Below are 25,115 nucleotides of genomic sequence, written 5' to 3' on the forward strand. Positions count from 1 at the left end.
GTCTAAAAAAAAAAAAAAAAAAAAGGCCGGGCACAGGGGCTTATTCCTGTAATCCCAGCACTTTGGGAGGCCAAGGTGGGCAGATCACGAGGTCAGGAGATCGAGGCCATCCTGGCTAACACAGTGAAACCCCGTCTCTACTAAAAATACAAAAAATTAGCCGGGCACGGTGGCAGGCGCCTGTAGTCCCAGCTACTCGGGAGGCTGAGGCAGGAGAATGGCGTGAACCCGGGAGGCGGAGCTTGCAGTGAGCCGAGACTGCGTCACTGGACTCCATTCTGGGCAACAGGGCGAGACTCCTTCTCAAAAAGAAAATGAGTACATTTTCTTCCGATGATTTTTTTTTTTTTTTGAGACAGAGTCTTGCTCTATCACCAAGGCTGAAGTGCAATGGCGTGATCTCGGCTCACTGCAATCTCTGCTTACCAGGTTCAAGTGATTCTCCTGCCTCAGCCTCCTAAATAGCTGGGATTACAGGTGCATGCCACCATGCCTGGCTAATTTTTTTTTTTCTTTGAGACGGAGTCTTGCTCTTTCACCCAGGCTGGAGTGCAGTGGTGTGATCTAGGCTCACTGCAACCTCCGCCTCCTGGGTTCAAGCGATTCTCCTGCCTCAGTCTTCTGAGTGCCTGGGATTACAGGCGAGCACGCCACCACACCCGGCTAATTTTTTAGTAGAGATGGGGTTTCACCATGTTGGCCAGGCTGGTCTCGAACTCCTGACCTCAGGTGATCCGCCCACCTCAGCCTCCCAAAGTGCTGGGATTACAGGTGTGAGCCACCGCACCCAGCCCAGATGAGATTTTTAAAAATCCATCTCTCCTTGTATTAGCTTCCTACTGCTGCTGTAGCAAATTATCACATTGAGTGGCTTAAAGGCAACACAATTTTATTATCTTACACTTCTGGAGGTCAGACGTGCAAGACGGGTCTCCTGGGGCTAAAAGTAAGGTGTCAGCAAGGCTGCTGCATTGCTCCTGGAGGAGCTAGAGGAGAAGCTGTTCCTTTGCCTCTTCCACCTCCTGGTGGCCACCTAGATTCTATGGCTTGTGGCCCCTTCCTCTGTCTTGAAAGCCAGCAACAGCAGACTGAATCTTTGTCCCAATGCATCACTTTGACTCTGACCCTGACCCTCCTGCCTCCATCTTCTGTTGTGGGAAGTCAGGGACCCCGAATGGAGGGACCGGCCAAAGCCATGGCAGAAGAACGTGGATTGTGAAGATTTCACGGACATTTATTACATCCCCAAATTAATACTTTTATAATTTCTTATGTCTGTCTTTACTGCAATGTCTGAACATAAATTGTGAAGATTTCATGGACACTTATCACTTCCCCAATCAATACCCTTGTGATTTCCTATGCCTGTCTTTAATCTCTTAATCCTGTCATCTCGTAAGCTGAGGAGGATGTATGTTGCCTCAGGACCCTGTAATGATTGCATTAACTGCACAAATTGTGGAGCATGTGTGTTTGAACAATATGAAACCTGGGCACCTTGAAAAAAGAACAGGATAACAGCAATGTTCAGGGAACAAGAGAGATAACCTTAAACTCTCACCACCAGTGAGCAGGGCAGAACAGAGCCATATTTCTCTTTTTTCAAAAGCAAATGGGAGAAATAGCACTGAATTATTTTTCTTAGCAAGGAACATCCCTGAGAAAGAGAATGCGCCCCTGAGGGTAGGCCTCTAAAATGGTCCCCTTGGGTGTGGCCATCTTCTATGGTTGAAACTATAGGGATGAAATAAACCCCAGTCTCCCATAGCGCTCCCAGGCTTATTAGGATGAGGAAATTCCCGCCTAATAAATTTTTGGTCAGACCGGTTGTCTGCTCTCAAACCCTGTCTCCTGATAAGATGTTATCAATGACAACGTGTGCCGAAACTTCATTAGCAATTTTAATTTCGCCCCGTCCTGTGGTCCTGTGATCTCGCCCTGCCTCCATTTGCCTTGTGATATTCTATTACCTTGTGAAGCACGTGATCTCTGTGACCCACACCTATTCGTACACTCCCTTCCCTTTGAAAATCACTAATAAAAACTTGATGGTTTTGCGGCTTGTGGGCATCATGGAACCTGCCGACATGTGATGTCTCCCCCGGATGCCCAGCTTTAAAATTTCTCTCTTTTGTACTCTGTCCCTTTATTTCTCAACCCAGCGGACGCTTAAGGAAAATAGAAAAGAACCTACGTGACTATTGGGGGCAGGTTCCCTGATAATCTTCCATTTGTAAGGACCTGACATTATATTGGGCCCATTCAGCTAATTCCAGAGAATCTCCCATCTCAAGGTGAGGTGATTAGCAGCCTTAATTGCACCTGCAACCTCAATTCCCCCTTACCATGGAACTAACATATTCACAGGTTCCAGCAATCAGGACATGGACAAATTTAGGCGGGTGCTTATCTGTACTTACCAGCTCTGCCATCTTGGATATGTTACTTGATCTCTCTGTGCCTTGGTTTTCTCATCTATAAAATGGGTATAATGGTTTCTAGTTGATAATTACTTGTAACATGCTTTAAAGAGAGCCTGGGGAAAAAAAAGAAAGAAAAGAAAAATAAAAGAATGCCTAGACCGGGTGCAGTGGCTCATGCCTGTAATCCTAACACTTTGGGAGGCTGAGATGGGTGGATCACTTGAAGTCAGGAGCTCAAGACCAGCCTGGACGACATGGTGAAACCCCCTCTCTACTAAAAATACAAAAATTAGCTGGGCGTGGTGATGCAAGCCTGTAATCCCAGCTACTCAAGAGGCTGAGGCAGGAGAATCGCTTGAACCCTAGAGGCGGAGGTTGCAGTGAGCCAAGATAGTGCCACTGCACTCCAGCCTGGGCAATATAGTGAGACTCCATCTCAAAAAAAAAAAAAAAAAGGGTGCCTGGTATATAGGTAAGCACTCAATTAGTGACGTCTCTAGCAGAGAAAATTCACTTTGGAAGGTCAGGCCGTGGAGGGCACCACGGCACTGTATGACATGTGCTGGGCTCATCTAGCATATTAACGATTCATTGTTGAATAGACGTGAATGCCCTGCACTGGGCTATTCTTCTTTCACTGGTTTCAATGGTTTCTGATCCAGAAAGGGATAAAATGAAAGAGCTGATCTCTCAGGGGAAAAAAAGAAAAAAGAAAACAAAACAAGCAAACAAACAAAACCAGCTGTATAGCAAACCCAAAGCACTTCATTCTGCAAAATAATGAGACAGGCCAAAATGGTTCCTAAGTCAAAGGGTTTGCCAGAGCCAAGGCAATGTTCTTTCGTGGAGAGCAAGCTCTGGCTGCCAAAAAAATCATTTCCTGCAGAATAGGGTACAACTTGGGGCGCAGCCACCTGTGGGAGGACAGCCAGCCCAGACACCCCGTGCGGCTCCCCCACAGCACATGGATTCAGCAGGCTACCTCGCCAGCGCGCCAACCACAAACAAAGAAGTAGAGAAGAAAACATCTGTTTTTTCCTCAACATGTTCTCACAGTGTCTACAATATGAGTCATCAAACTGCTTTCGGTTCAGTGACAATTATCCCAAAAGATCCCTTTCTAAGATATAAAACTGAGAGAACTAAACCAATTAAAAAAAAAAAGTTAAACAGGCTTAGAATGTAAACAAAAAAGACTGAAGAATTGGAAATATCTGACAACATTTTCAGGAAGAAAAAGAAAGAGGACCTGTGAATTGAAACGAAGTCAAAAATAAATGCTCAAAGGAGCCTCCTCTGGACTAGACTTCTCTAAAGCTGCAATCTGCTTGTTCTCTAAATTATCACACAGAAATAGGGCAGAACTACTCTTGGTAAGAACATCAAAACTTCCAGATTTAATAGCAGCTCAGAAAACCAGTAAATCATAGCCCAATGCTGCAGGGAGGTGTCCAGGGCACATTCACACTATTTGCACACAAAGTTAAAAAGAAGGTCAAGTTTGACCTTCTACCTTCACACAAATATACATCCTAGTATTAAGATTTAGTATATTGTCGATCAAGGACCAAAAAACACACAAAACACACAAAATGTCAAGTTAGAATATTTCTTTTTTTTTTTTTTTTTTGAGATGGAGTCTGGCTCTGTCGCCCAGGCTGGGGTGCAGTGGTGCGATCTTGGCTCACACTGCAACCTCCGCCTCCTGGGTTCAAGGAATTCTACTGCCTCAGCCTCCCGAGGAGCTGGGACTACAGGTGTGTGCCACCACGCCCGGCTAATTTTTGTATTTTTAGTAGAGACGGGGTTTCACCATTTTGGCCAGGATGGTTTCGATCTCTTGACCTCGTGATCCCAAAGTGCTAGGATTACAGGCGTGAGCCATCGCACCCGGCCAAGTTAGAGTATTTCTAGGGAATATGTTTCCGATATTTACCAAGACATATGAGTTTTAGGCTAGGCACGGTGGCTCACGCCTGTAATCCCAGCACTTTGGGAAGCTGAAGCAGGTGGATTGCTTGAGCTCAGGAGTTCAAGACCAGCCTGGCCAACACGGCAAAACCTGTGGTGGGTATGGTGGCATACACCTGTAATTCCAGCTACTCGGGAGGCTGAGGCACGAGAATCGCTTGAACCCAGGAGGCAGAGGTTGCAGTAAGTTGTAATCACGCCATTGCCCTCCAGCCTGGGCAACAGAGTGAGACTCTGTCTCAAAAAAAAAAAAAAAGAAAGAAAGAAATATGAGGCCGAGCATGGTGGCTCATGCCTGAGGTCAGGAATTTGAGACCAGACTGGCCAACATGGTGAAACCTTGTCTCTACTAAAAATACAAAAATTAGCCAGGTGTGGTGGCTCACGCATCAAGAGGCTGAGCCAGGAGGATCACTTGAACCCAGGAGGCAGAGGTTGCAGTGAGCCAAGATCACGCCACTGCACTCTAGCCTGGGCAACAGACTGAGACTCTGTCTCAAAAAAACAGAAAAGAAAAAAGAAAAAGAAAAAAAAGAAAAGAAATGTGAGTTGTAGAGAAAAGAGTTGTCTAATTATTTTACATGCTGGAAACCCAACCAAAATAACCCAAACAAGCCAAAGTAATTATGTTTTACTTTAATGAGACATTAACTTTTCAAAGTTAATTATCTCTTAACCAATAAACATGATCCATATTCACAACCATGTTGATGAACAAAACCAAACTCTGCAAGATATTTAAAGAGGTTTATTCTGAGCCAATATGAGTGACCATGGCTGGGAGAACAATCTCAAGAGGTTCTGAGAAAAGTGTGGTCAGTTACAGCTTGGTTTTACACATTTAGGGAGACAGAAGTTGCAGGCCAAGACATAAATCAATATGTTAGGGTAATTAGCTAGGCAGAACTGAGCAGGGCAGGAGAGGGCCCCTACCAGGTCGTCAGGCAACCATCAGGTGATGGTCAGGCAGTTGTTAAACTGTGTCTCTAAAATGATAATTGGTTGCAGCTGGTTCCAGGGGCCGGCAGTCTCCCAACAGAAAATACCTGGAGCTAGTGATCAGCAGCTTCCTGATAAGATCTCAGGAGCTAGGCGAGTCGGTTCAAACGTGTGCACTAAGAGGCGAAACAGGAGTTTAACTGGTATATGACCTTCCTCTGGGAATGCTCGACTGGTAAGAGAAAAATGCCTCAAACGAGCATACACACAACTTCAGCTGGCAGGTCACTGTGCATGGGGACAGCCTGCCTCAAAGGGAAAATTAAAGGAAGAAAAACACAAACCCCGGAACCATGCCAATGTATAAAACCCCAAGCCCAAGGCTGAACAGGGCACTTGGATCTCTTATGTTGCCCAATTGACCCTCTTCCAAACGTACTTTGCTTCCTTTCATTCCTGCTCTAAAACTTTTTTATTTTTTATTTTTTTGAGATGAAGTCTCACTCTGTCGCCCAGGCTGGAGTGCAATGGTGTGATCTCAGCTCACTGGAAACTCCGCCCCCTGGGTTCAAGCGATTCTCCTGCCTCAGCCTCCCCAGTAGCTGGGATTACAGGTGTGCATTACTACGCCCAGCTAATTTTTATATTTTTAGTACAGATGGGGTTTCACCATGTTGGCCAGGCTGGTCGCGAACTTCTGACCTCAGGTGATGCGCCCACCTCAGCCTCCCAAAGTGCTGGGCATGAGCCACAACATCTGATCCGATATTACTTATTTATTGATTGAGATGGAGTCTCGCCCTGTCACCCAGGCTGGAGAGCAGTGGTGCAATCCTCCTCCCAGGTACAAGTGATTCTCCTGCCTCAGCCTCCCAAGTAGCTGGGACTACAGGCGCGTGCCACCAGGCCTGGCTAATTTTTTTCTTGTTTTTAGTAGAGACGGGGTTTCGCCATGTTGGCCAGGCTGGTCTCGAACTCCTGACCTCGTGATCCACCTGCCTCGGCCTCCCAAAGTGCTGAGATTACAGACATGAGTCACCACACCTAGCCAGGAGTAAGAGTTTATTAAAAACTTTGGCCGGGTGCAGTGGCTCACGCCTGTAATCCCAGCACTTTGGGAGGCTGAGGCAGTTGGATCACCTGAGGTCAGGAGTTCAAGACCAGCCTGGACAACATGGCGAAACCCCGTCTCTACTAAAAATACAAAAATTAGCCGGGCGTGGTGGCAGGCACCTGTAATCCCAGCTACTTGGGAGGTTGAGGCAGAATTGCTTGAACTTGGTAGGCGGCAGCTGCATGGAGCCAAGATCATGCCATTGCACTCCAGCCTGGGTGACACAGCAAGACTCTGTCTCAAAACAACAAAATATATACATATATATTGTGGGCTGGGCATGGTGTCTCACACCTGTAATCCTAGCATTTTGGGAGGCTGAGGTGGTTGGACTGCCTGAGCTCAGGAGTTTGAAACCAGCCTGGACAACATGGCAACACCTTGTCTCTACTAAAAACACAAAAAATTAGCCAGGTGTGGCGGCGTGCGACTGTAAATCCAGCTACACAGGAGACTGAGGCATGAGAATCTCTTGAACCTGGGAGGCGGAGCTTGCAGTGAGCCGAGATCATGCCACTGCATTCCAGCCTGGTGACAGGCCACTTCACTCCACCCAGGGTGGCAGAGCGAGACTCCTGTCTCAAAAAAAACAAAACAAAAAAACATGTATTTGGGGGTAAAATATTTGTATTTCCCTCAGGTCTCCCATCTGTCATGTGATGCTATGCCAGAGTCAGGTTGGAATTTGCTATCTTATTGCTACAGAGTCTGTTTCTGTCAGTCTTATTGTGTCCGGAATTGGTGGGTTCTTGGTCTCACTGACTTCAAGAATGAAGCCGCGGACCCTCACGGTGAGTGTTACAGCTCTTATGGTGGCGTGTCTGGAGTTTGTTCCTTCTGTTGTTCAGATGTGTTCGGAGTTTCTTCCTTCTGGTGGGTTCGTGGTCTCGCTGGCTCAGGAGTGAAGCTGCAGACCTTCGTGGTGAGTGTTACAGCTCATAAAAGCAGTGTGGACCCAAAGAGTGAGCCGTAGCAAGATTCTTGGCAAAGAGTGAAAGAACAAAGCTTCCACAGTGTGGAAGGGGACCTGAGCGGGTTGCCACTGCTGGCTCAGGCAGCCTGCTTTTATTCTCTTATCTGGCCCCACCCACGTGCTGCTGATTGGTAGAGCCGAGTAGTCAGTTTTGACAGGGCGCTGATTGGTGCGTTTACCATCCCTGAGCTAGACATAAAGGTTCTCCACATCCCCATAGGATCAGTTAGATACAGAGCATCCACACAAAGGTTCTCCAAGGCCCCACCAGAGCAGCTAGATACAGAGTGTCAACTGGTGCACTCACAAACCCTGAGCTAGACACAGGGTGCTGATTGGTGTGTTCACAAACCTTGAGCTAGACACAGTGTGCCGACTGGTGTATTTACAATCCTTGAGCTAGACATAAAGGTTCTCCAAGGCCCCACCAGAGCAGCTAGATACAGAGTGTCGATTGGTGCATTCACAGACCCTGAGCTAGACACAGGGTGCTGATTGGTGTATTTACAATCCTTGAGCTAAACATAAAGGTTCTCCACATCTCCACCAGACTCAGGAGTCCAGCTGGCTTCACCCAGTGGATCCTGCACCGGGGTTGCAGGTGGAGCTGCCTGCCAGTCCCGCGCCATGCGCTTGCACTCCTCAGCCCTTGGATGGTCAATGGGACTGGGCACCGTGGAGCAGGGGTTGGCGTTCATCGGGGAGGCTCGGGCCGCATAGGAGCCCATGGAAGGGGTGGGAGGCTCAGGCATGGCGGGCTGCAGGTCCCAAGCCCTGCCCCGTGGGAAGGCAGCTAAGGTCCGGTGAGAAATCGAGCGCAGTGCCAGTGGGTCGGCACTGCTGGGGTACCCAGTACACCCTCCGCAGCCGCTGGCCTGGGTGCTAAGCCCCTCACTGCCCAGGGCCGGCAGGGCTAGCCAGCTGCTCTGAGTAGGGGGGCCCGCCAAGCCCATGCCCACCTGGAACTCCAGCCGGCCCGCAAGTGCTGCATGCAGCCCCGGTTCCCGCTGGCGCCTCTCCCTCCACACCTCCCTGCAAGCTGAGGGAGCCGGCTCCCGCCTTGGCTAGCCCAGAAAGGGGCTCCCACAGTGCAGCGGTGGGCTGAAGGGCTCCTCAAGTGCCGCCAAAGTGGAAGCTCCTCAAGTGCCGCCAGGCAGAGGAGGCGCCGAGAGCAAGCGAGGGCCGTGAGGACTGCCAGCACGCTGTCACCTCTCATTATGATTGCTATTTTAATGTTAATGCTGGTCAGTTGTGCCTAAACTCCGAAAAAGGTGGGTATAATAAGGCGGCCGACCTTCTTTCCTGGTCATGGCTGGGAATTGTTTTGAGGTTTCTCTAGCATCCTCTTTGCCCATTAAGGGGTCTGTTCAGTCAGTTTGGGGTTGGGGGGATAGGGTTTTATTTTTGGTTTTCAGTCATTTCACTGCTGATTATATAACAAAAGCTCATAGTATTATATTTACCCAACCATATGGCTGGAATTTGATCCAGCTTGATCAAGCCTTTCACTTTCTTGGACGACCAAAAGTAACAGAACTAGACATTTAGGCCATATTGCAAAGAATATTTTCTTTCAATTACATAATGAATCTCTCAGTTTGAGAAAATAAGGAAGGATATCCGTGTTCTATTGAAATCACTCACATCTGGTCAGGCGCAGTGGCTCATGCCTGTAATCTCAGCAGTTTGGGAGGCCGAGGTGGGAGGACCACCTGAGGTCAGGAGTTCGAGACCAGCCTGGCCAACATGGTGAAACCCCGTCTCTACTAAAAATACAAAAAATTAGCTGGGTGTGGTGGTGGGCGCCTGTAATCTCAGCTACTCGGGAGGCTGAGGCAGGAAAATCGCTTGAACCCGGGAGGCGGAGGTTGCGGTGAGTCGAGACTGCACCACTGCACTCCAGCCTGGGCGACAAGAGCGAAACTCCATCTCAAAAAAAAAAAAGAAATCACTCACATCCTGTTACCCTTTGATATCTGTTAAGATTCAGCCAGGCGTGGTAGCTTATGCCTGTAATCCCAGCACTTTGGGAGGCTGAGGCGGGCAGATCACTTGAGGTCAGTTCGAGACCAGCCTGGCCAACATGGCGAAACCCTGTCTCTACCAAAAATACAAAAATTAGCCGGGCACCTTGGTGCACACCTTTAATCCCAGCTACTTGGGAGGCTGAGACAGGAGAATTGCTTGAACCCAGGAGGCAGAGGTTGCAGTGAGCTCAGATCCTGCCACTGCACTCCAGCCTGGGTGACAGAGCAATACTACATCTCAAAAAAAAAAAAAAATTGGAAGAGCTCCAAGAGTGCTTGTGTCTCAGGTACTGAAGGAACACCTCTTTTTTTTTTTTTTTTTTTTTGAGACAGAGTCTTGCTCTGCTGCCTACGCTGGAGTGCAGTGGCTTGATCTCGGATCACTGCAACCTCCGCCTTCATGCCTTGGCCTCCCGAGTAGGATTACAGGTGCTCACCACCACGCCCAGCTAATTTTTGTATTTTTAAGAGACGGGATTTCACCACGTTGGCCAGGCTGTTCTCAAACTCTTGACCTCAGGTGATCCGCCCGCGTTGGCCTCCCAAAGCGCTGGGATTATAGACAGGAGCCACCATGCCTAGCCATTAATTGTTATAAAATACTCATAAAATTTACCATCTTAACCATTTTGAAGTATACAGTTCAGTGGTATTAAATACATTATAATGCTGTGCAACCATCACCACTGCCCATCTCCAGAACTCATCTTGCACAACAGAAACTTTGTACTCATTAAACACTAGGCCAGGCACAGTGGCTTATGTCTGTAATCCCAGCACTTTGGGAGGCCAAAGTGGGTGGATCGCTTGAGTCTAAGAGTTCAGGACCAGCCTGGCAACATGGTGAAACCCTGTCTTTACAAAAAATACAAAAAAATTACCTGAGTGTGGTGGGATGCGCCTGTGGTCCCAAGCTACTTGGGAGGCTGAGGTGGGAGGACTGCTTGAGGCCAGGAGTTGGAGGTTGCAATGAGCTATGTTTGTGCCACTGCACTCCAGCCTGGGTGACAGAGCAAGACCCTGCCTCAAAAATAAAAAAATGAAGACAATAAACACTACCTTCCCACTCTTCCGCCCCCACCAGCCCACCATTCTAACATCTGACTCCATGAATTTGTCTACTCTAGGTACCTCATATAAATGAAATCAAGCAGTATTTGTCTTTGTGTGACTGGCTAATCTCACTCAGCATGATAATATCCTCAAGGTCCATCTATGTTGTAGCATGTGCCCAAATTTCCTTCCTTTTAAGGCTGAATCATACTTCATTGTATGGACATACATTTTGTTCCATCCACTGATGAAGATTTAGTTTTTTCCCACTGTTAGGTAATTGTGAATAATGCTGCAGTGAATGTGGGTGAACAAGTATCTCTGAGACCCTTTCAACTATTTTGTGTATATGCCCAGAGTGAAATTGTTGGCTCACATGTAATTCTATTTTTAGTTTGTTGAGAGTAACTTTTTTTTTTTTTTTTTGAGACGGAGTCTCACTCTATTTCCCAGACTGGAGTGCAGTGGTATGATCTCTGCATGATGTAACCTCTGTCTCCTGGGTTCCAGCGATTCTCCTGCCTCAGCCTCCTGATTAGCCAGGATTACAGGCACATGCCACCACACCCAACTAATTTTTGTATTTTTAGTAGAGACAGGGTTACACCATGTTGGCCAGCCAGGCTGGTCTAAAATTCCTGACCTCAAGTGATCCACCCACCTCAGCCTCCCAAAGTGCTGGAATTACAGGTGTGAGCCACCATACCCAGCCTGAGGATAACTGTCTTTTAAGGCTGAATACTACTCCATCACATGGAGAAACCATATTTTTTTAATCCATTCTTTTTTTTTTTTTTTTTGAGATGGAGTCTCACTCTGTCGCCAGGCTGGAGTGCAGTAGCACGATTTCAGCTCACTGCAACATCTGCCTCCCAGGTTCAAGCGATTCTCCTGCCTCAGCCTCCCAAGTAGCTGGGACTACAGGCAGTGCCACCACGCCCAGCTAATTTTTGTATTTTTAGTAGAGATGGGGTTTCACCGCGTTGGCCAGGATGGTCTCGATCTCTTGACCTCATGATCTGCCTGCCTCAGCCTCCCAAAGTGCTGGGATTACAGGCGTGAGCCACCGTGCCTGGCCTGTTTATCCATTCTTCTATGGATGAATAACTTGAGTTGTTTCGACTTTTTGGCTACTGTGAATAATGCAGCTATGAAAATGGGTGTACAAATGTTGCTTCAAGTCTGCTTTTAACTCTTTTATGTATATACCCAGAAGTGAAATTACTGGATCACATGGTATTTCTAGTTTTTTGAGGAACTGCCATACTGTTTTCCCAGTGGCTTCACCATTGTACATTTCCACACACAGTGCACGAGGGTTTCAATTTCTCCACATCCTTTGCCAATACCTTTCTTTTTTCTGTTTTTTTGGATAGCAGCCATCCCAACGGGTGTGAGGATCCAAAAAAATTGACTATTAATGGGGACTTATTTGTATTTTAAGAACTTAAAAACTCTCAAGGGGGTCGGGTGTGGTGGCTCACGCCTGTAATCCCAGCACTTTGGGAGGCCAAGGCAGGCAGATCACCTGAGCTCAGGAGTTCGAGACCAGCCTGGCCAACATGGTGAAATCCCATCTCTACTAAAAATACAAAAAATAAATAGGCTGGGCGTGGTGGCAGGCATCTGTAATCCCAGCTACTCGGGAGGCTGAGGCAGGAGAATCGCTTGTACCCGGGAGGCAGAAGTTGCAGTGAGCCAAGACTGTGCCATTGCACTCCAGCCTGGGCAACAAGAGCGAAACTCCGTCTCAAAAAACAAAAGACCCCCAAGAGACTTACTATAAGTCAACAAACAACAAACCAACCAACCAACAAAAACTCCTAGAGGAAAGAAGTCCTCTGTGTGGGCAGCCAAAGCCCTGGTTTAAAGGCCTTCAAGTTGGGGTATGGGAAAACTCAGGAGGGGAGGGGAGAATGTTTTCATACTCACAGAGAAAACACCTGTGGTTCAATAAATGTTGCTCAAGGTCTAAACCAAATCTAAATATAGACAATACGAAACTTGCAATAAAAGAGCGGGACATCCACACACACAAACAAGCACACACCCATGGGAGACCCAGCTACAGCATTTACTTAGCTATAAGTATGAAGACAAAAGTTTTGAACAGCATATATAAGACAAGCATAAAAATTAAACTCTTTATTTCATTGTCACATTTCTTTTTTTTTTTTTTTTTGAGCTGGAGTGCAGTGGCGTGATCTTGGCTCACTGCAACCTTTGCCTCCCGGGTTCAAGCAATTCTCCTGCCTCAGCTTCCCGAGTAGCTGGGATTACAGGCTCCTGCCACCACACTTGGCTAATTTTTGTATTCTTAGTAGAGATGGGGTTTCACCATATTGGCGAGGCTGGTCTCGAACTCTTGACCTTGTGATCTGCCTGCCTCGGCCTCCCAAAGTGCTATGATTATAGGCGTGAGCCACCATGCCTGGCCCCACATTTCATCTTTAACTCAAGTAATGCAAAGAATTTAAAAGATGACCTTAATGTTATCCAGTCATCTAAAGAGTCAACCAAGATCAAAACTATACACACAAGAACTGAATAAAAGCAGCTCGGCATGGTGGGCTCACGCCTGTAATCCCGGCACCTTGGGAAGGTGAGGTGGGCGGATCATGAGGTCAAGAGTTTGAGACCAGCCTGGCCAACATGGTGAAGCCCCGTCTCTACTAAAAAATACAAAAATTAGCCGGGCATGGTGGTGTGCACCTGTAGTCCCACCTACTCGGGAGGCTGAGGCAGGAGAATTGCTTGAACCCGGGATGTGGAGGTTGCAGTGAGCCAAGATTGCACCACTGCACTACAGCCTGGGTGAGAGAGCGAGACTCTGTCCCAAAAAAAAAAAAAAAAAAAGGCTGGGCGCGGTGGCTCATGCCTGTAATCCCAGCACTTCGGGAGGCGGATCACTTGAGGTTGGAAGTTCAAGACCAGCCTGACCAACTTGGAGAAACCCCATCTCTACCATAAATACAAAATTAGCTGGGCGTGGTGGCACATGCCTGTAGTCCCAGCTACTTGGGAAGCTAAGGCAAAAGAATCGCTTGAACCCAGGAGGCAGAGGTTGCAGTGAGCCGAGATCGCGCCATTGCACTCCAGCCTGGGCGACGAGTGAAATTCCATCTCAAAAACTAAAACTAAAACTAAAAATAAAAAAGAACCGAATAAAGCAAAACAAACTCCCCACGGGGGCGGGGGGGGGAAGCACAGTAGCTCATTCCTGTAATCCCAGCATTTTGGAAGGCCGAGGCAGGAAGATCACTGGAGTCCAGGAGTTCGACGCCAGCCTGGGCAAGATAATAAGACACTGTCTTTACAAAAAAAAAAAAATTATCCAGGCATGGTGGCACATGCCTGTGGTCCTAGCTACTTGGGAGACTGAGGCAGGAATATTGCTTGAGCCCAAGACATCGAAGCTGCAGTGAGCCATGATTGTGCCACCGTGATCCAGCCTGGGCAACAAAGCGAGACCCCGTCTCTAACAAAAAAGCGAGTACAAAACTGAAAATGAATAGTATGGCACAAAGCAAGTAGGAGGCAGCCTAGGAAAAGTTGGGTTCCTGCCATACTGCACACAGCACTTCATTTCCTTTCCCTTTTGACAATAATCACCAGGAATCCTAGGAGTGACAAGATGCCATGGCTTCCTCAGATTAAAATTCTCAGTGTCATTAACAGACGTGGCTTCACCTCTTTCTGCCAGCACGGTTGTACAGATCTATTATAAGCAAACAGAGCAAGGGCCTGGAGAATGCGAGGCTTGGGAATACAGGACCCAGTTGTCGCCTTCCATGTAAGTCTCAGTGTGACAGGTGACAAGGTGGGCAGCCTTGTAAGATGCTCCCCACCAATTCTCTCCCTGAGGATAGGCTGGAACTAGTGACTGGCACCCAACAGACAGAGTGCAACAGTGATGACGTTATGAGAGACTGCAGCTTCTGTCTTGCTCTCGCTCTCTCCGGCTGTCCTTGCTTGTGACCTTTGATGGAGACAGCTGCCATGTTGTAGGCTGCCCTGAGGACTACTCCGTAGCATGACGAAGGGCAGAGGGCGATCTTTAGCCAATAGCCATAAGAAACCAAGATCCTTAGCCTGACAAACTGTGAGGAACTGACTCCTGCAACAACTACATGAGTGAGCAGAGAAGCAGGCCCTCCCCCAGTGAAGCCTGGAACACACCTTCACTGCAGCCTGGAGAGACACTGAGCCCAGGACTCAGCTCAGCCATGCCCAGATTCCTGACCCACAGAAACTGTGATGAAATAGATGTGTGTTATTTTAAGTGGCTACGTTTTGGGGTAATTTGTTATGGCACATTAGAAAACTAATACACCTTGATAAATAATGTGCTTAAAGAGATAATAAATCACTACTGTTGAGTCTAAAAGGGCATTTGTAAATTATTTATATAAGATCAACTAAGCCAATAGAGGTTGTATCAGCTTCAAAAAGGAAAACCAGAACTTCAAAATCTGGAACTGCTGGGCGCAGTGGCTCACACCTGTCTATAATCCCAGCACTTTGGGAGGCTGAGGCAGGCGGATCATGAGGTCAGGAGTTCGAGACGAGTCTGACCAACATGGTGAAACCCCGTCTCTAGTAAAAATACAAAAATTAGCCAGGCGTGGTGGCACATGCCTGTAATCCCAGCTACTCAGGAGGCTGAGGCAGGAGAATCACTTGAACCTGGGAGGCGGAGGTTGCAGTGAGCCAAGATCGTGCCACTGCACTCCAGCCTGGATGAGTGAGATGCTGTCTCCAAAAAAAAAAAAAAAAAAAAACCACACACAACCACCAAAAAACAACAACAAAAAAAGTGAGCTCTTGCTAGGCACGGTGGCTCTTGCTTATAATCCCCCCAGCACTTTGCGAGGCCATGGCGAGATGATCGCTTAAGCCCACGAGTTCAAGACCAGTCTGAGCAACACAGGGAGATTCTGTCTCTACAAAAATTTGAAAAGAAAAAAAAAAAAAAAACTGAGCTCTCTCATTTACATGAAATGTTCAAAATAAGCAAATCTATAGAGACAGAAAGTAGATTCATGGTTGCCATGCCAGATGAGAATGACTGCTGACAGGCAGCGACTGCTTTTTGGGGTGATAAAATGTCCTGGAATTAGATCATTGTCGTGGTTATGCAACCTTGTGAACGTACACTTTAAAATGGGACATTTTTATGGTTTCTGGATTTGATTTCAATTTAAAAAAAAAATTTAAGTGAGCTCTTATGGAGGGAAGTTAACACTTCCATTTCAACATCTCCCCAAATAGTTATGTTCCATTCCCGCACACAGGATGATAGACTGGCACTGCTCGAGGAGGACACATAAATGGCGGTGTGACGCTGGCCTGATGATGCAGCTCAGATCTCACTCCAGGTTTGTTTGGGGGTTTCTGCATTGCATCTTCCAGGAAAATTGCTAGCAAAAGTCCTCCCTCAGTAAATATGTTTGTCTTTTTCAATGTTTTTGTTGTTACAGATGTTAGATTCCTGTTCTTAAGACTTAAAGGACCTGGCATGGTGGCTCACCCCTGTATTCCCAGCACTTTGGGAGGCCGAGGTGGGTAGATCACCTGAGGTCAGGAGTTCCAGACCAGCCTGGCCAACATGGTGAAACCCCATCTCTACTAAAAATACAAAAATTAGCCAGGTGTGGTGGCACATGCCTGTAATCCTAGCTAGTTGGGAGGCTAAAGAATGAGAATTGCTTGAACCCAGGAGGCAGAGGTTGCAGTGAGCTGAGATCGCACCACTGCACTCTAGCCTGGGCAACAGAGTGAGACTCCATCTCTAAATAAATAAATAAATAATAAATTTTAAAAAAGACTTACGACAATTTTTACCTTATTTCATACTTAATTGGCCACTCCTTGCTATGAGCTACAAGGTAAGAAAACTTATCAAACGAAACATTTACAGAGGAAAACATCTTTTCAAAATCAAGATTTCATTTCAGCATCTTGTTATTTTTCATTATTTTAAAAAATTATCATTATTATTATCTTCTTTTGTTTTCTTTTTTTTTATTTATTTATTTTTTTTGAGATGGAGTATCGCTCTTGTCACCCAGGCTGGAGTGCAATGGCATGATCTCGGCTCACTGCAACCTCCACCTCCCAGGTTCACGCGAATTCTCTTACCTCAGCCTCCCTAGTAGCTAGGATTACACGCATGCACCACCAAACCCAACACATTTTTGTGTTTTAAGTAGAGATGAGGTTTCACCATGTTGGCCAGGCTGGTCTCAAACTCCTGACCTCAGGTGATCCACCCACCTCAGCCTTCCAAAGTGTTGGGATTACAGGCATGAGCCACTGCGACCGGCCTATTATTATTTTCAAGACAGGGTCTCACTCTGTGGCCCAGCCTGGAGTGCAGTGGTGTAATCATAGCTCACCGCAGCCTCAAACTCCTGGGCTGAAGTGATTCTTCTGTCTCAGCCTCCCCAGCAGCTGGGAGTATAGGGGTGCACCACCACACCCAGCTTTGCTATTTATTTAAATGTCATTCTCCAACACATATGGGGAATGGCATATGCTTCCCATTATTACATAGCAAAACATACTCCATATCCAGAAAAAATATTTATATGACATATGGCCCAGTATTCTAAATCAAGGCAGGATCTTCCAACAAGAGCAGGAGGGAGAAGAAAACATTTACATTCTATAACATGATTATAAGAATTGAGATAGATGAAATGAAAAACAACATCTTTGAACAATTACAGTTGACAGAACAGCTTTCCCTTATTCCACTTGCTTTAAATAACTCATATCTGTAAACTTGAACACCAACTCTGGCTGATTTAACAGTCTTAATCCCTTGATTTTCCATACTGAACACCCAATATATAGTGAAGATCAAAGGCGACTTCTTCCACCAAACTCTGTGTCCAGCTGTGTTTCTGAGGTCATACGTGTCCCCTCACGGACACCAGATCAGATACTTCGGTAGTCAGAGCCGCGGGCCACAAAGGCGGCAGCTTCCCATTCCACAGTGAAGAAAGAAATTGTTCCAAAAAACCCAAATATCACCATGACCAGGAGTTGCCAGTGAAGGAGAAGGTAGTTGCTGTAGAAAAATGCCACGGCTGCGCAAATAGACTAAGAACAAACAAAACAAATCACAATGGGCACACCGGGGGCCACATTGAGCCAAAATTAGCCCCTAGCCCCACTCCTATCCTGCCCCAAGGACACCTGGAACTGGCAGTGCTGTCTATTATTTCTGCATCAAGGTATGACTTCGTCAGTTACTGACTCACAAACATGCACCATAAACTCCTGCCACAAGCCCTGGTATTTAAAATAGCATTTTGGCCAGGTGTGGGGGTTCATGCCACCCAACACTTTGGGAGGCCAAGGTGGAAGAAATGCTTGAGCCCAGGAGTTCAAGACCAGCCTGCACAACATAGCAAGACCCCACCTCTACAAAATAAAATAAAATGAAACAAAAATAGCATTTTGTGGAAAACTGGAGTAACAAGAATGTACAGAGTAAGAAATACACTTGTCTGTATTACGAATGAATAGAATTCTGGTATCTAAGGAAGGAAATCTCTAATCAGAGCCATAGAGACCAGAACGTAAAATCTGTTATACAAAAAATCTTACTGCTCATTGCTTCCTAATTCTAGTCATAAATCCTCTTAAAGGATGTCCCCAACTTTCATTTAAAAAACACAATACAAGACAAAAGCAAAAAAAGGAAAAAAAAAGAAGAAACAAAAAAATAAAATAAAATAAGAAACACAATATAGCCGGGGCGGTGGCTCATGTTTTTAATCCCAGCACTTCGCGGGGCCCAAGTGGGGGGATCACTTGAGGCCAGTAGTTTGTGACCAGCCTGGCCAAAATGGCGAAACCTCATCTCTGCTAAAAATATAAAAACTTAGCTGACCGTGGTAGCGCCCTCCTGTAATCCCAGCTACTCGGGAGGCAGAGATTGCACTGAGCCAAGATCGTGCCACTGCACTCCAGTCTGGGCTACAGAGTGAGACTGTCTTTTTTTTTTTTTTGAGACGGAGTCTCGCTCTACCGCCCAGGCTAAAGTGCAATGGCGCGGCTCACTGCAAGCTCCGCCTCCCGGGTTGATCTGGGCTCACTGCAAGCTCCGCCTCCTGGGCTCATACCATTCTCCTGCCTCAGCCACCTGAGTAGCTGGGACTACAGGCACGTGCCACAACGCCCAGCTAATTTTTTTGTATTTTTAGTAGAGACAGGGTTTCACCGTGTTAGCCAGGATGGTCTCGATCTTGTGACCTCGTGATCCGCCTGCCTTGGCCTCCCAAAGTGCTGGGATTACAAGTGTGAGCCGCGGTACCTGGCCAACTTTGTCTTTAAAAAAAAAAAAAAAAAATACACTGGGTGCGGTGGCTCACGCATATAATCCCCAGCACTTTGGGAGGCCAAGGCAGGTGGATCACCTGAGGTCAGAAGTTTGACACCAGCCTAACCAACGTTGTGAAACCCTGCCTCTGCTAAAAAGAAAAAAAAATACAAAAATTAGCCAGGCATGGTGGCGTGCGCCTGTAATCTCAGCTACTCAGGAGGCTAAGGCAGGAGAATTGCTTGAACCCGGGACGCAGAGGTTGCAGGGAGTCAAGACTGCACTACTGCACTCCAGCCTGAGTGACAGAGAGACACTCTATCGAAAAAATAAAAATAAATAAATAAAAATTAAAACCACAATACAAGTAACCAAGGAAAACAAGGCAATACACAAAGGAAAGAGTCCTACGTCAAACACAATCACAATCTGAAGAGGTTACCTGAACAAACTTGAAGATGGCAAATGCTGGGGCGCTGTCTTCAGAATACAGAAAGCCCAAGATACTAAGCAGCTGGGTATTAAAGCAGCTGTCTCCAAGGCCCAACAGAAAACTGCAGAGAATGGCAACTTCTTTGCTGAAGAAAATAAAAATCAATTTAGTATGAGCAATATCTGCTAGAGCCATTTAAAATATACAAGCAATTCACCCACAAAAGTATCCTACCTGCAAGTTTTAAACACTATGAAACAAAAATAAAGACAAAGCTGCACGGTGCGGTGGCTCACGCCTGGAGTCCCAGCACTTTGGGAGGCTGAGGTGGGTGGATCACTTGAAGACAGGAGTTTGAGACCAGCCTGGCCAACATGGCAAAACCCCATCTCTACCAAAAATACAAAAATTAGCTGGGCATAGTGGCGCACTCCTGTAATCCCAGCTACTCGGGAGGCTGAGACACGAGAATCACTTGAACCGCGGAGGTGGAGGTTGCAGTGAGCGGAGATCGCGCCACTTGCATTCTAGGCTGGCAGACAAGAGTGAGACTCTGTCTCAAAATAAATAAATAAATAAACATAAAACATAAAGATTAGAATTTACAAAGTAAGAATTTGTGCTCAAATGCACACACCTTTACATTCTAACAAACTCTGGTCTCAACCATTTGTGAAGAAAATGCAGGTTGAGTATCCCTTATCGAGACCAGAAGTGTTTCAAATTTTCTTTTCAGATTTTGGAACATATGCATTACACTGACCAGTTAGGTATTTTTAATTTGAAAATCTGTAACCTGAAATGTTCTAATAACACTTCCCTTTGAGCATCATGTTGGCCCTCGAAAAGTTTCAGATTTTGGAGCATTCTGGATTTGAGATTTTCAGATGCAATATACTCAGTTTGTATAGTTTTTTGGGCTGGGCTCCCCTTGGATTTGTGGAGCTGGACATAAATGTCTGCATTTATAACGAACTTGAGAGTTGAGTGCACTAAACCAATATCCTCAAACGTTATACAAACTGCTCTGGAAGGACTGAATGGCCTCCCCAGTTGCCAGGTTCTCCCTCGCTCCTCTCTGTTCTTCCTCCAGGCCCTAATGTCTGGATATTTCACTGCTCAAGAAGCAGAGATAAAAAATTCAAATCAGATACTTATGTGCTCCTTCAAGGATCAAGAAAAAGATTTAGTGGTGGAAAAGGTTAAAACCAAATATTACAAAAATAACTTAGGATTCTCTAAGGATTCCTATTTAAACTCAGTCTGACTCCATGAACACTTGACAGATGACCTTAGAGAGACACCAGGCTCTCTAAAGAGAATTAACTGCTCCACTTTCAATCTCTAGCCAACCGTTACCTCCCACCCGTCCTCAAGTGACTAGAGAAGTGACAGCCACTATACCTGGATTTGATGTAAGCACTGCTGTCAGTTCCTTTAACAGGAGCAATTGGAGCATCTCCAGGCATGTTGAGAAATATTAGATAAAAAGCTATGAAGTGCACCAGGATGCCCAACAGCACAACTGGATTTCTACCAAAACGATTGTTCTTGCTCAGCAGGCCGAAGAGGCTTCCACCTATAAGTCAAGATGGCAGAAACGTCACTAATGTTGCCGAAACATTACATACCCAGGCCTGAGCTATCACCAAGGAGCCAAGGAATAAACATTCTCACTTGTTAAATTTCTTCAAAAAACCCAACACCTCAGCACTTGCAGATAATGATAATGATGACCAAGCATCAACTGTTAGAACAAAATGTAAGGTATCAAAATGACTTGCATTTCTATCCAGGAACATTCTTGTATTTCTTCTCTGTGAATTATCGTACCCTGCAAGCTATCCCCTTTGACCTGTAGCTTATAACAGAAATAAAATAAGGACACAACTTGTCATTATGACCACGTTTTTGTTGTAATCATAGCCAAACAAGCCAAGGTATCACACTGAAAGGCAGTCATTATGGATTCTGAGAATTATGTGTGAGCTCCGAAGAGGAAGCGGAGAGCCAAAACAGCTCAGGATGTCTCAAGAGCTGAGAGAAGAATCCTCAACAGCAAGAAAGGAAGAACTTTGTAACTGAAAGGAAGAAGATCTTTATAATTTTTAAGTGATTTCTACCCCAGAAATCTATACCAGCAAACCTATATATCAAAAGTGAAGGATGGCTGGGTGCAGGGTCTCATGCCTGTAATCCCAGCACTTTGGGAGGCTAAGGTGGGAGAATTGCTTGAGGCCAGGAGTTCCAAACCAGCCTCAGCAACATAGCAAGACTCTGTCTTTTTTAAAAAAAGAAAGAAAAAATTGTATATATATATTTTTAAAAGTGGCCAGGTACGATGGCTTACACCTGTAATCCCAGCCCTTTGGGAGGCCAAGGCGGGTAGATCACCTGAGGTCAGGAATTCAAGACCAGCCTGGCCAACATGGTGAAACCCTGTCTCTAGTAAAAATACAAAAATTAGCCAGGTGTGGTGGCACATGCCTGTAGTCCCAGCTACTTAAGAGGTGGAGGCAGGGGAATCACTTGAACCTGGGGGGCAGAGATTGCAGTGAACCGAGATAGCGCCACTGCACTCCAGCATGGGCGACAGAGCAAGACTCGGTCTCAAAAAAATAATTTTTACAAATTTAAAAAGTTGCTGGGCGCGGTGGCTCACGCCTGTAATCCCAGCACTTTGGGAGGTCAAGGTGGACGGATCACGAGGTCAAGAGATCAAGACCATCCTGACCAACATGGTGAAACCCTGTCTCTATTAAAAATACAAAAATTAGCTGGGCGTGGTGGCGTGCGCCTGTAGTCCCAGCTACTCAGGAGGCTGAGGCAGGAGAATCGCTTGAACCTGGGAGGCAGAGGTTGCAGTGAGCCAAGATTGTGCCACTGCACTCCAGCCTGGAGACTGAGCGAGACTCCATCTGAAAAAAAAAAAAAAAATTATAAAGTGAAGATTAACAGTAAAAACAAAACAAAACAAAAAAAACCCTGCCTAGAAAATGGGCAAAAGATATGCACACACATGTCACCAAAGAAGATATAAAGAGGGTAAATAAACACATGAAAAGATGCTCAACATAATTACCCATTAAAGACAGAAAGTAAAACCAAAATGAAACATGTCTACACATCTATCACAATCACATCAAAAATAGTGATAACACCAAATGCTGGCAAGGATTCAGAAAAACGGAATCACTCACACATTGCTGGTACAGCCACTCTGGAAAATATCTGGCAGTTCCTCTCAAGAGTAGGCAGCAGAGGGAGAAAGAACCCAGGCGGAGGCCAGCAGCCCCCATGGATTGAAGAGACGGGGATGTGACTCTAGGGATATCAGGGTGACCAGAGTTCACAGACAACGGTATCAGAAAGGAGAGCTACACAGAAAAACAATTCCAGAGAGCTGCAGACAGTCTCCCTGGGTCTTCAGCTGAGGACTGATCAGCACATAAAGTGAGCAAATTAGCAGAAGTCTGGGAAAGAACCAGCCAAGAGGATTAGTGGTATTAGGGCCCCACCCTCGGCTGGGTATAGTGTCTGGTCCCACCAGCCACTTAAAAGCTTATGATTCACAGGAACTGGGTGGAGCACACAGAAGGGTCTTCTCTTAGAAGCAGGAAATAATTAGCCCTAGACTGAGTAATGCTCCAGTCCTGCCCAACAAATCTTAAAAGGTGTGCTGTTTTCAATTAAATGAACTACATCTAAGAACAAAGCTCAAAAATACTGAGCTTTGTTCCTGCACAGGAGGGCCAGGTGCAGTGGCTCATGCCTGTAATTTCAGCACTTTGGGAGGCCGAGGCGGGCGGATCATGAGGTCGGGAGATCGAGACCATCCTGGCTAATATGGTGAAATCCCATCTCTACTTAAAATACAAAAACAAAAATAGCCGGGAGTGGTGGCGGGCGCCTGTAGTCCCAGCTACTCGGGAGGCTGAGGCAGGAGAATGGCGTGAACCCGGGAGGCGGAGCTTGCAGTGAGCTGAGATCACGCCACTGCACTCCAACTCTAGCCTGGGCAACAGAGCGAGACTCCGTCTCGGAAAAAAAAAAAAAAAAAGAAAGAAAAAGAATAGCAATAATAGAAAAATAAAAACACATGTTTGGGTAAAAATAAGTAGAAAAAACAGAAATTCAAGGACAAAGGTGAAGTACACTTAAAATTTCTATTTTACCTATAATAAACTGATATTTTTAATGCAAATGCTTTTTTTTAAAAACCAACCTAAAATTTCTCCAATGCCGATGAAAATGCCAGAAAGTCCAATAAGGCTTTTCTCTTCTGCTCCAAATTTATTTATAGCACCAATACAGGTTCCATATACACCAGAGAAGAAAGTTAATTCCAGACCTTTAGTTAAAAAAAAAAAAAAATCAGATGTAATTTATACATTCACATTTTTGTTTATCTTCCCATCTAGTAGTATCTGACGAAAGAATACTTGCATAGTAAAACACATAAAACTCACAGAGACTGAAATATTAATCCCCAAGCAGAGCATAATGTGATGTAACTGATGAAATGGAATTAGCTTCATACTAGGGACTAAATGTTTGTGTCCTCCCCAAATTCACATATTGAAACTCGAATTCCCCAAAACATGATGGTATTTGGAGATGGGGCCTTTTGGAGGCAATTAGGCCATGAGGGTGGAGCCCTTGTGACGTGATTAGTGCCCTTATAAATAGAGACAACAAAAAGCTTGCTTCCTGTCTGCTCTTTGCCATGGGAGGACACAGCAAGAAGGCAGCTGTCCACAACCAGGAACAGCCCGCACCACAAGCTGCGTGTGGTGGCATCCTGCTCTCAGACTTCCCAGCCTCCAGAACTGTGAGAAATAAACGTCTGTTGTTTAAGCCACACAGTCTATGGAAATTTGTTATAGCAGCTAAAATTAAGATACCACAAGACGGCATCCGCCATATATTTCAGATAAAAGTATACAACTCAAATGAACAAAAATCCTTATGTTAAAACCTATCAGGCTGGGCGCGGTGGCTCACGCCTGTAATCCCAGCACTTTGGGAGGCCGAGGCGGGCGGATCACAAGGTCAGGAGATCGAGACCATCCTGGCTAACACAGTGAAACCCCATCTCTACTAAAAATACAAAAAAATTGGCCAGGCGTGGTGGCGGGCGCCTGTAGTCTCAGCTACTCAAGAGGCTGAGGCAGGAGAACGGTGTGAACACGGGAGGCAGAGCTTGCAGTGAGCCAAGATCACGCCACTGCACTCCAGCCTAGGCAACAGAGTGAGACTCCGTCTCAAAACAAATAAAAATACATAAATAAAACCTATCACTCTCCATGCAGGCGGAGATGGACAGAGGTGATAATTAACATAACTTTGTAACAGTGAAGACTAACGTGCTTATTAACCTTGTTAGTAGCTTTCCAAAGAAACAGGAACATTCCTATTTTTTTTTTTTTTGAGAGAGAGTCTCACTCTGTTGCCCAGGCTGTTAGTGCAGTAGCGCTATTTCAACTCACTGCAACCTCTGCCTCCCACGTTCAAGCAAGTCTCCTTGCCTCAGCCTCCCAAGTAGCTGGGATTACAGGCGTGCACCACCACACCTGGGTAATTTTTGTATTTTTAGTAGAGACGGGGTTTCACCGTGCTGGCCAGGCTGGTCTTGAACTCCTGACCCCAGGTGATCTGCCCACCTCGGCCTCCCAAAGTGCTGGGATTACAGACATGAGCCACTGTGCCCGGCCCCTATTCGATTATATTCTTATTATAATGGAAAGCCAATATGTACTATACAATGTGTCTTAAAAGCACCATAATGTTTTAATTAAACCCCTTTTTCTAGGAAAAGAAAATTCTTAAGATCAAAAAATTAGAGTAAAT

General features: G+C 45.9%; 1 protein-coding gene across 12 annotated transcripts in view; it reads right to left on the reverse strand.

Moving 5' to 3' along the window:
• Nucleotides 1-25,115, reverse strand: part of MFSD11 (major facilitator superfamily domain containing 11) — a 132,203-nt gene that overhangs the window by 74,714 nt on the left and 32,374 nt on the right. For 6 of the 12 annotated variants that reach the window (XM_058429028.1, XM_058429026.1, XM_058429022.1 and 3 more), the window contains 4 exons: nt 23,491-23,616; nt 20,670-20,844; nt 19,275-19,410; nt 16,977-17,607 (listed from right to left, as the gene is read on the reverse strand). In XM_058429028.1, the coding sequence (XP_058285011.1) occupies nt 17,443-17,607; nt 19,275-19,410; nt 20,670-20,844; nt 23,491-23,616 (602 nt within the window). In that variant the 3' untranslated portion in view covers nt 16,977-17,442. Of the gene's footprint in view, nt 1-2,420; nt 2,537-16,976; nt 17,608-19,274; nt 19,411-19,505; nt 19,819-20,669; nt 20,845-23,490; nt 23,617-25,115 lie in introns of those variants that run through there. The other 6 variants (XR_009210113.1, XR_009210116.1, XR_009210112.1 and 3 more) reach the window with 2 other exon arrangements.

The sequence above is a fragment of the Hylobates moloch genome, unplaced genomic scaffold, assembly GCF_009828535.3.
Source record: "Hylobates moloch isolate HMO894 unplaced genomic scaffold, HMol_V3 SCAFFOLD_15, whole genome shotgun sequence".
NCBI lineage: Eukaryota > Metazoa > Chordata > Mammalia > Primates > Hylobatidae > Hylobates > Hylobates moloch.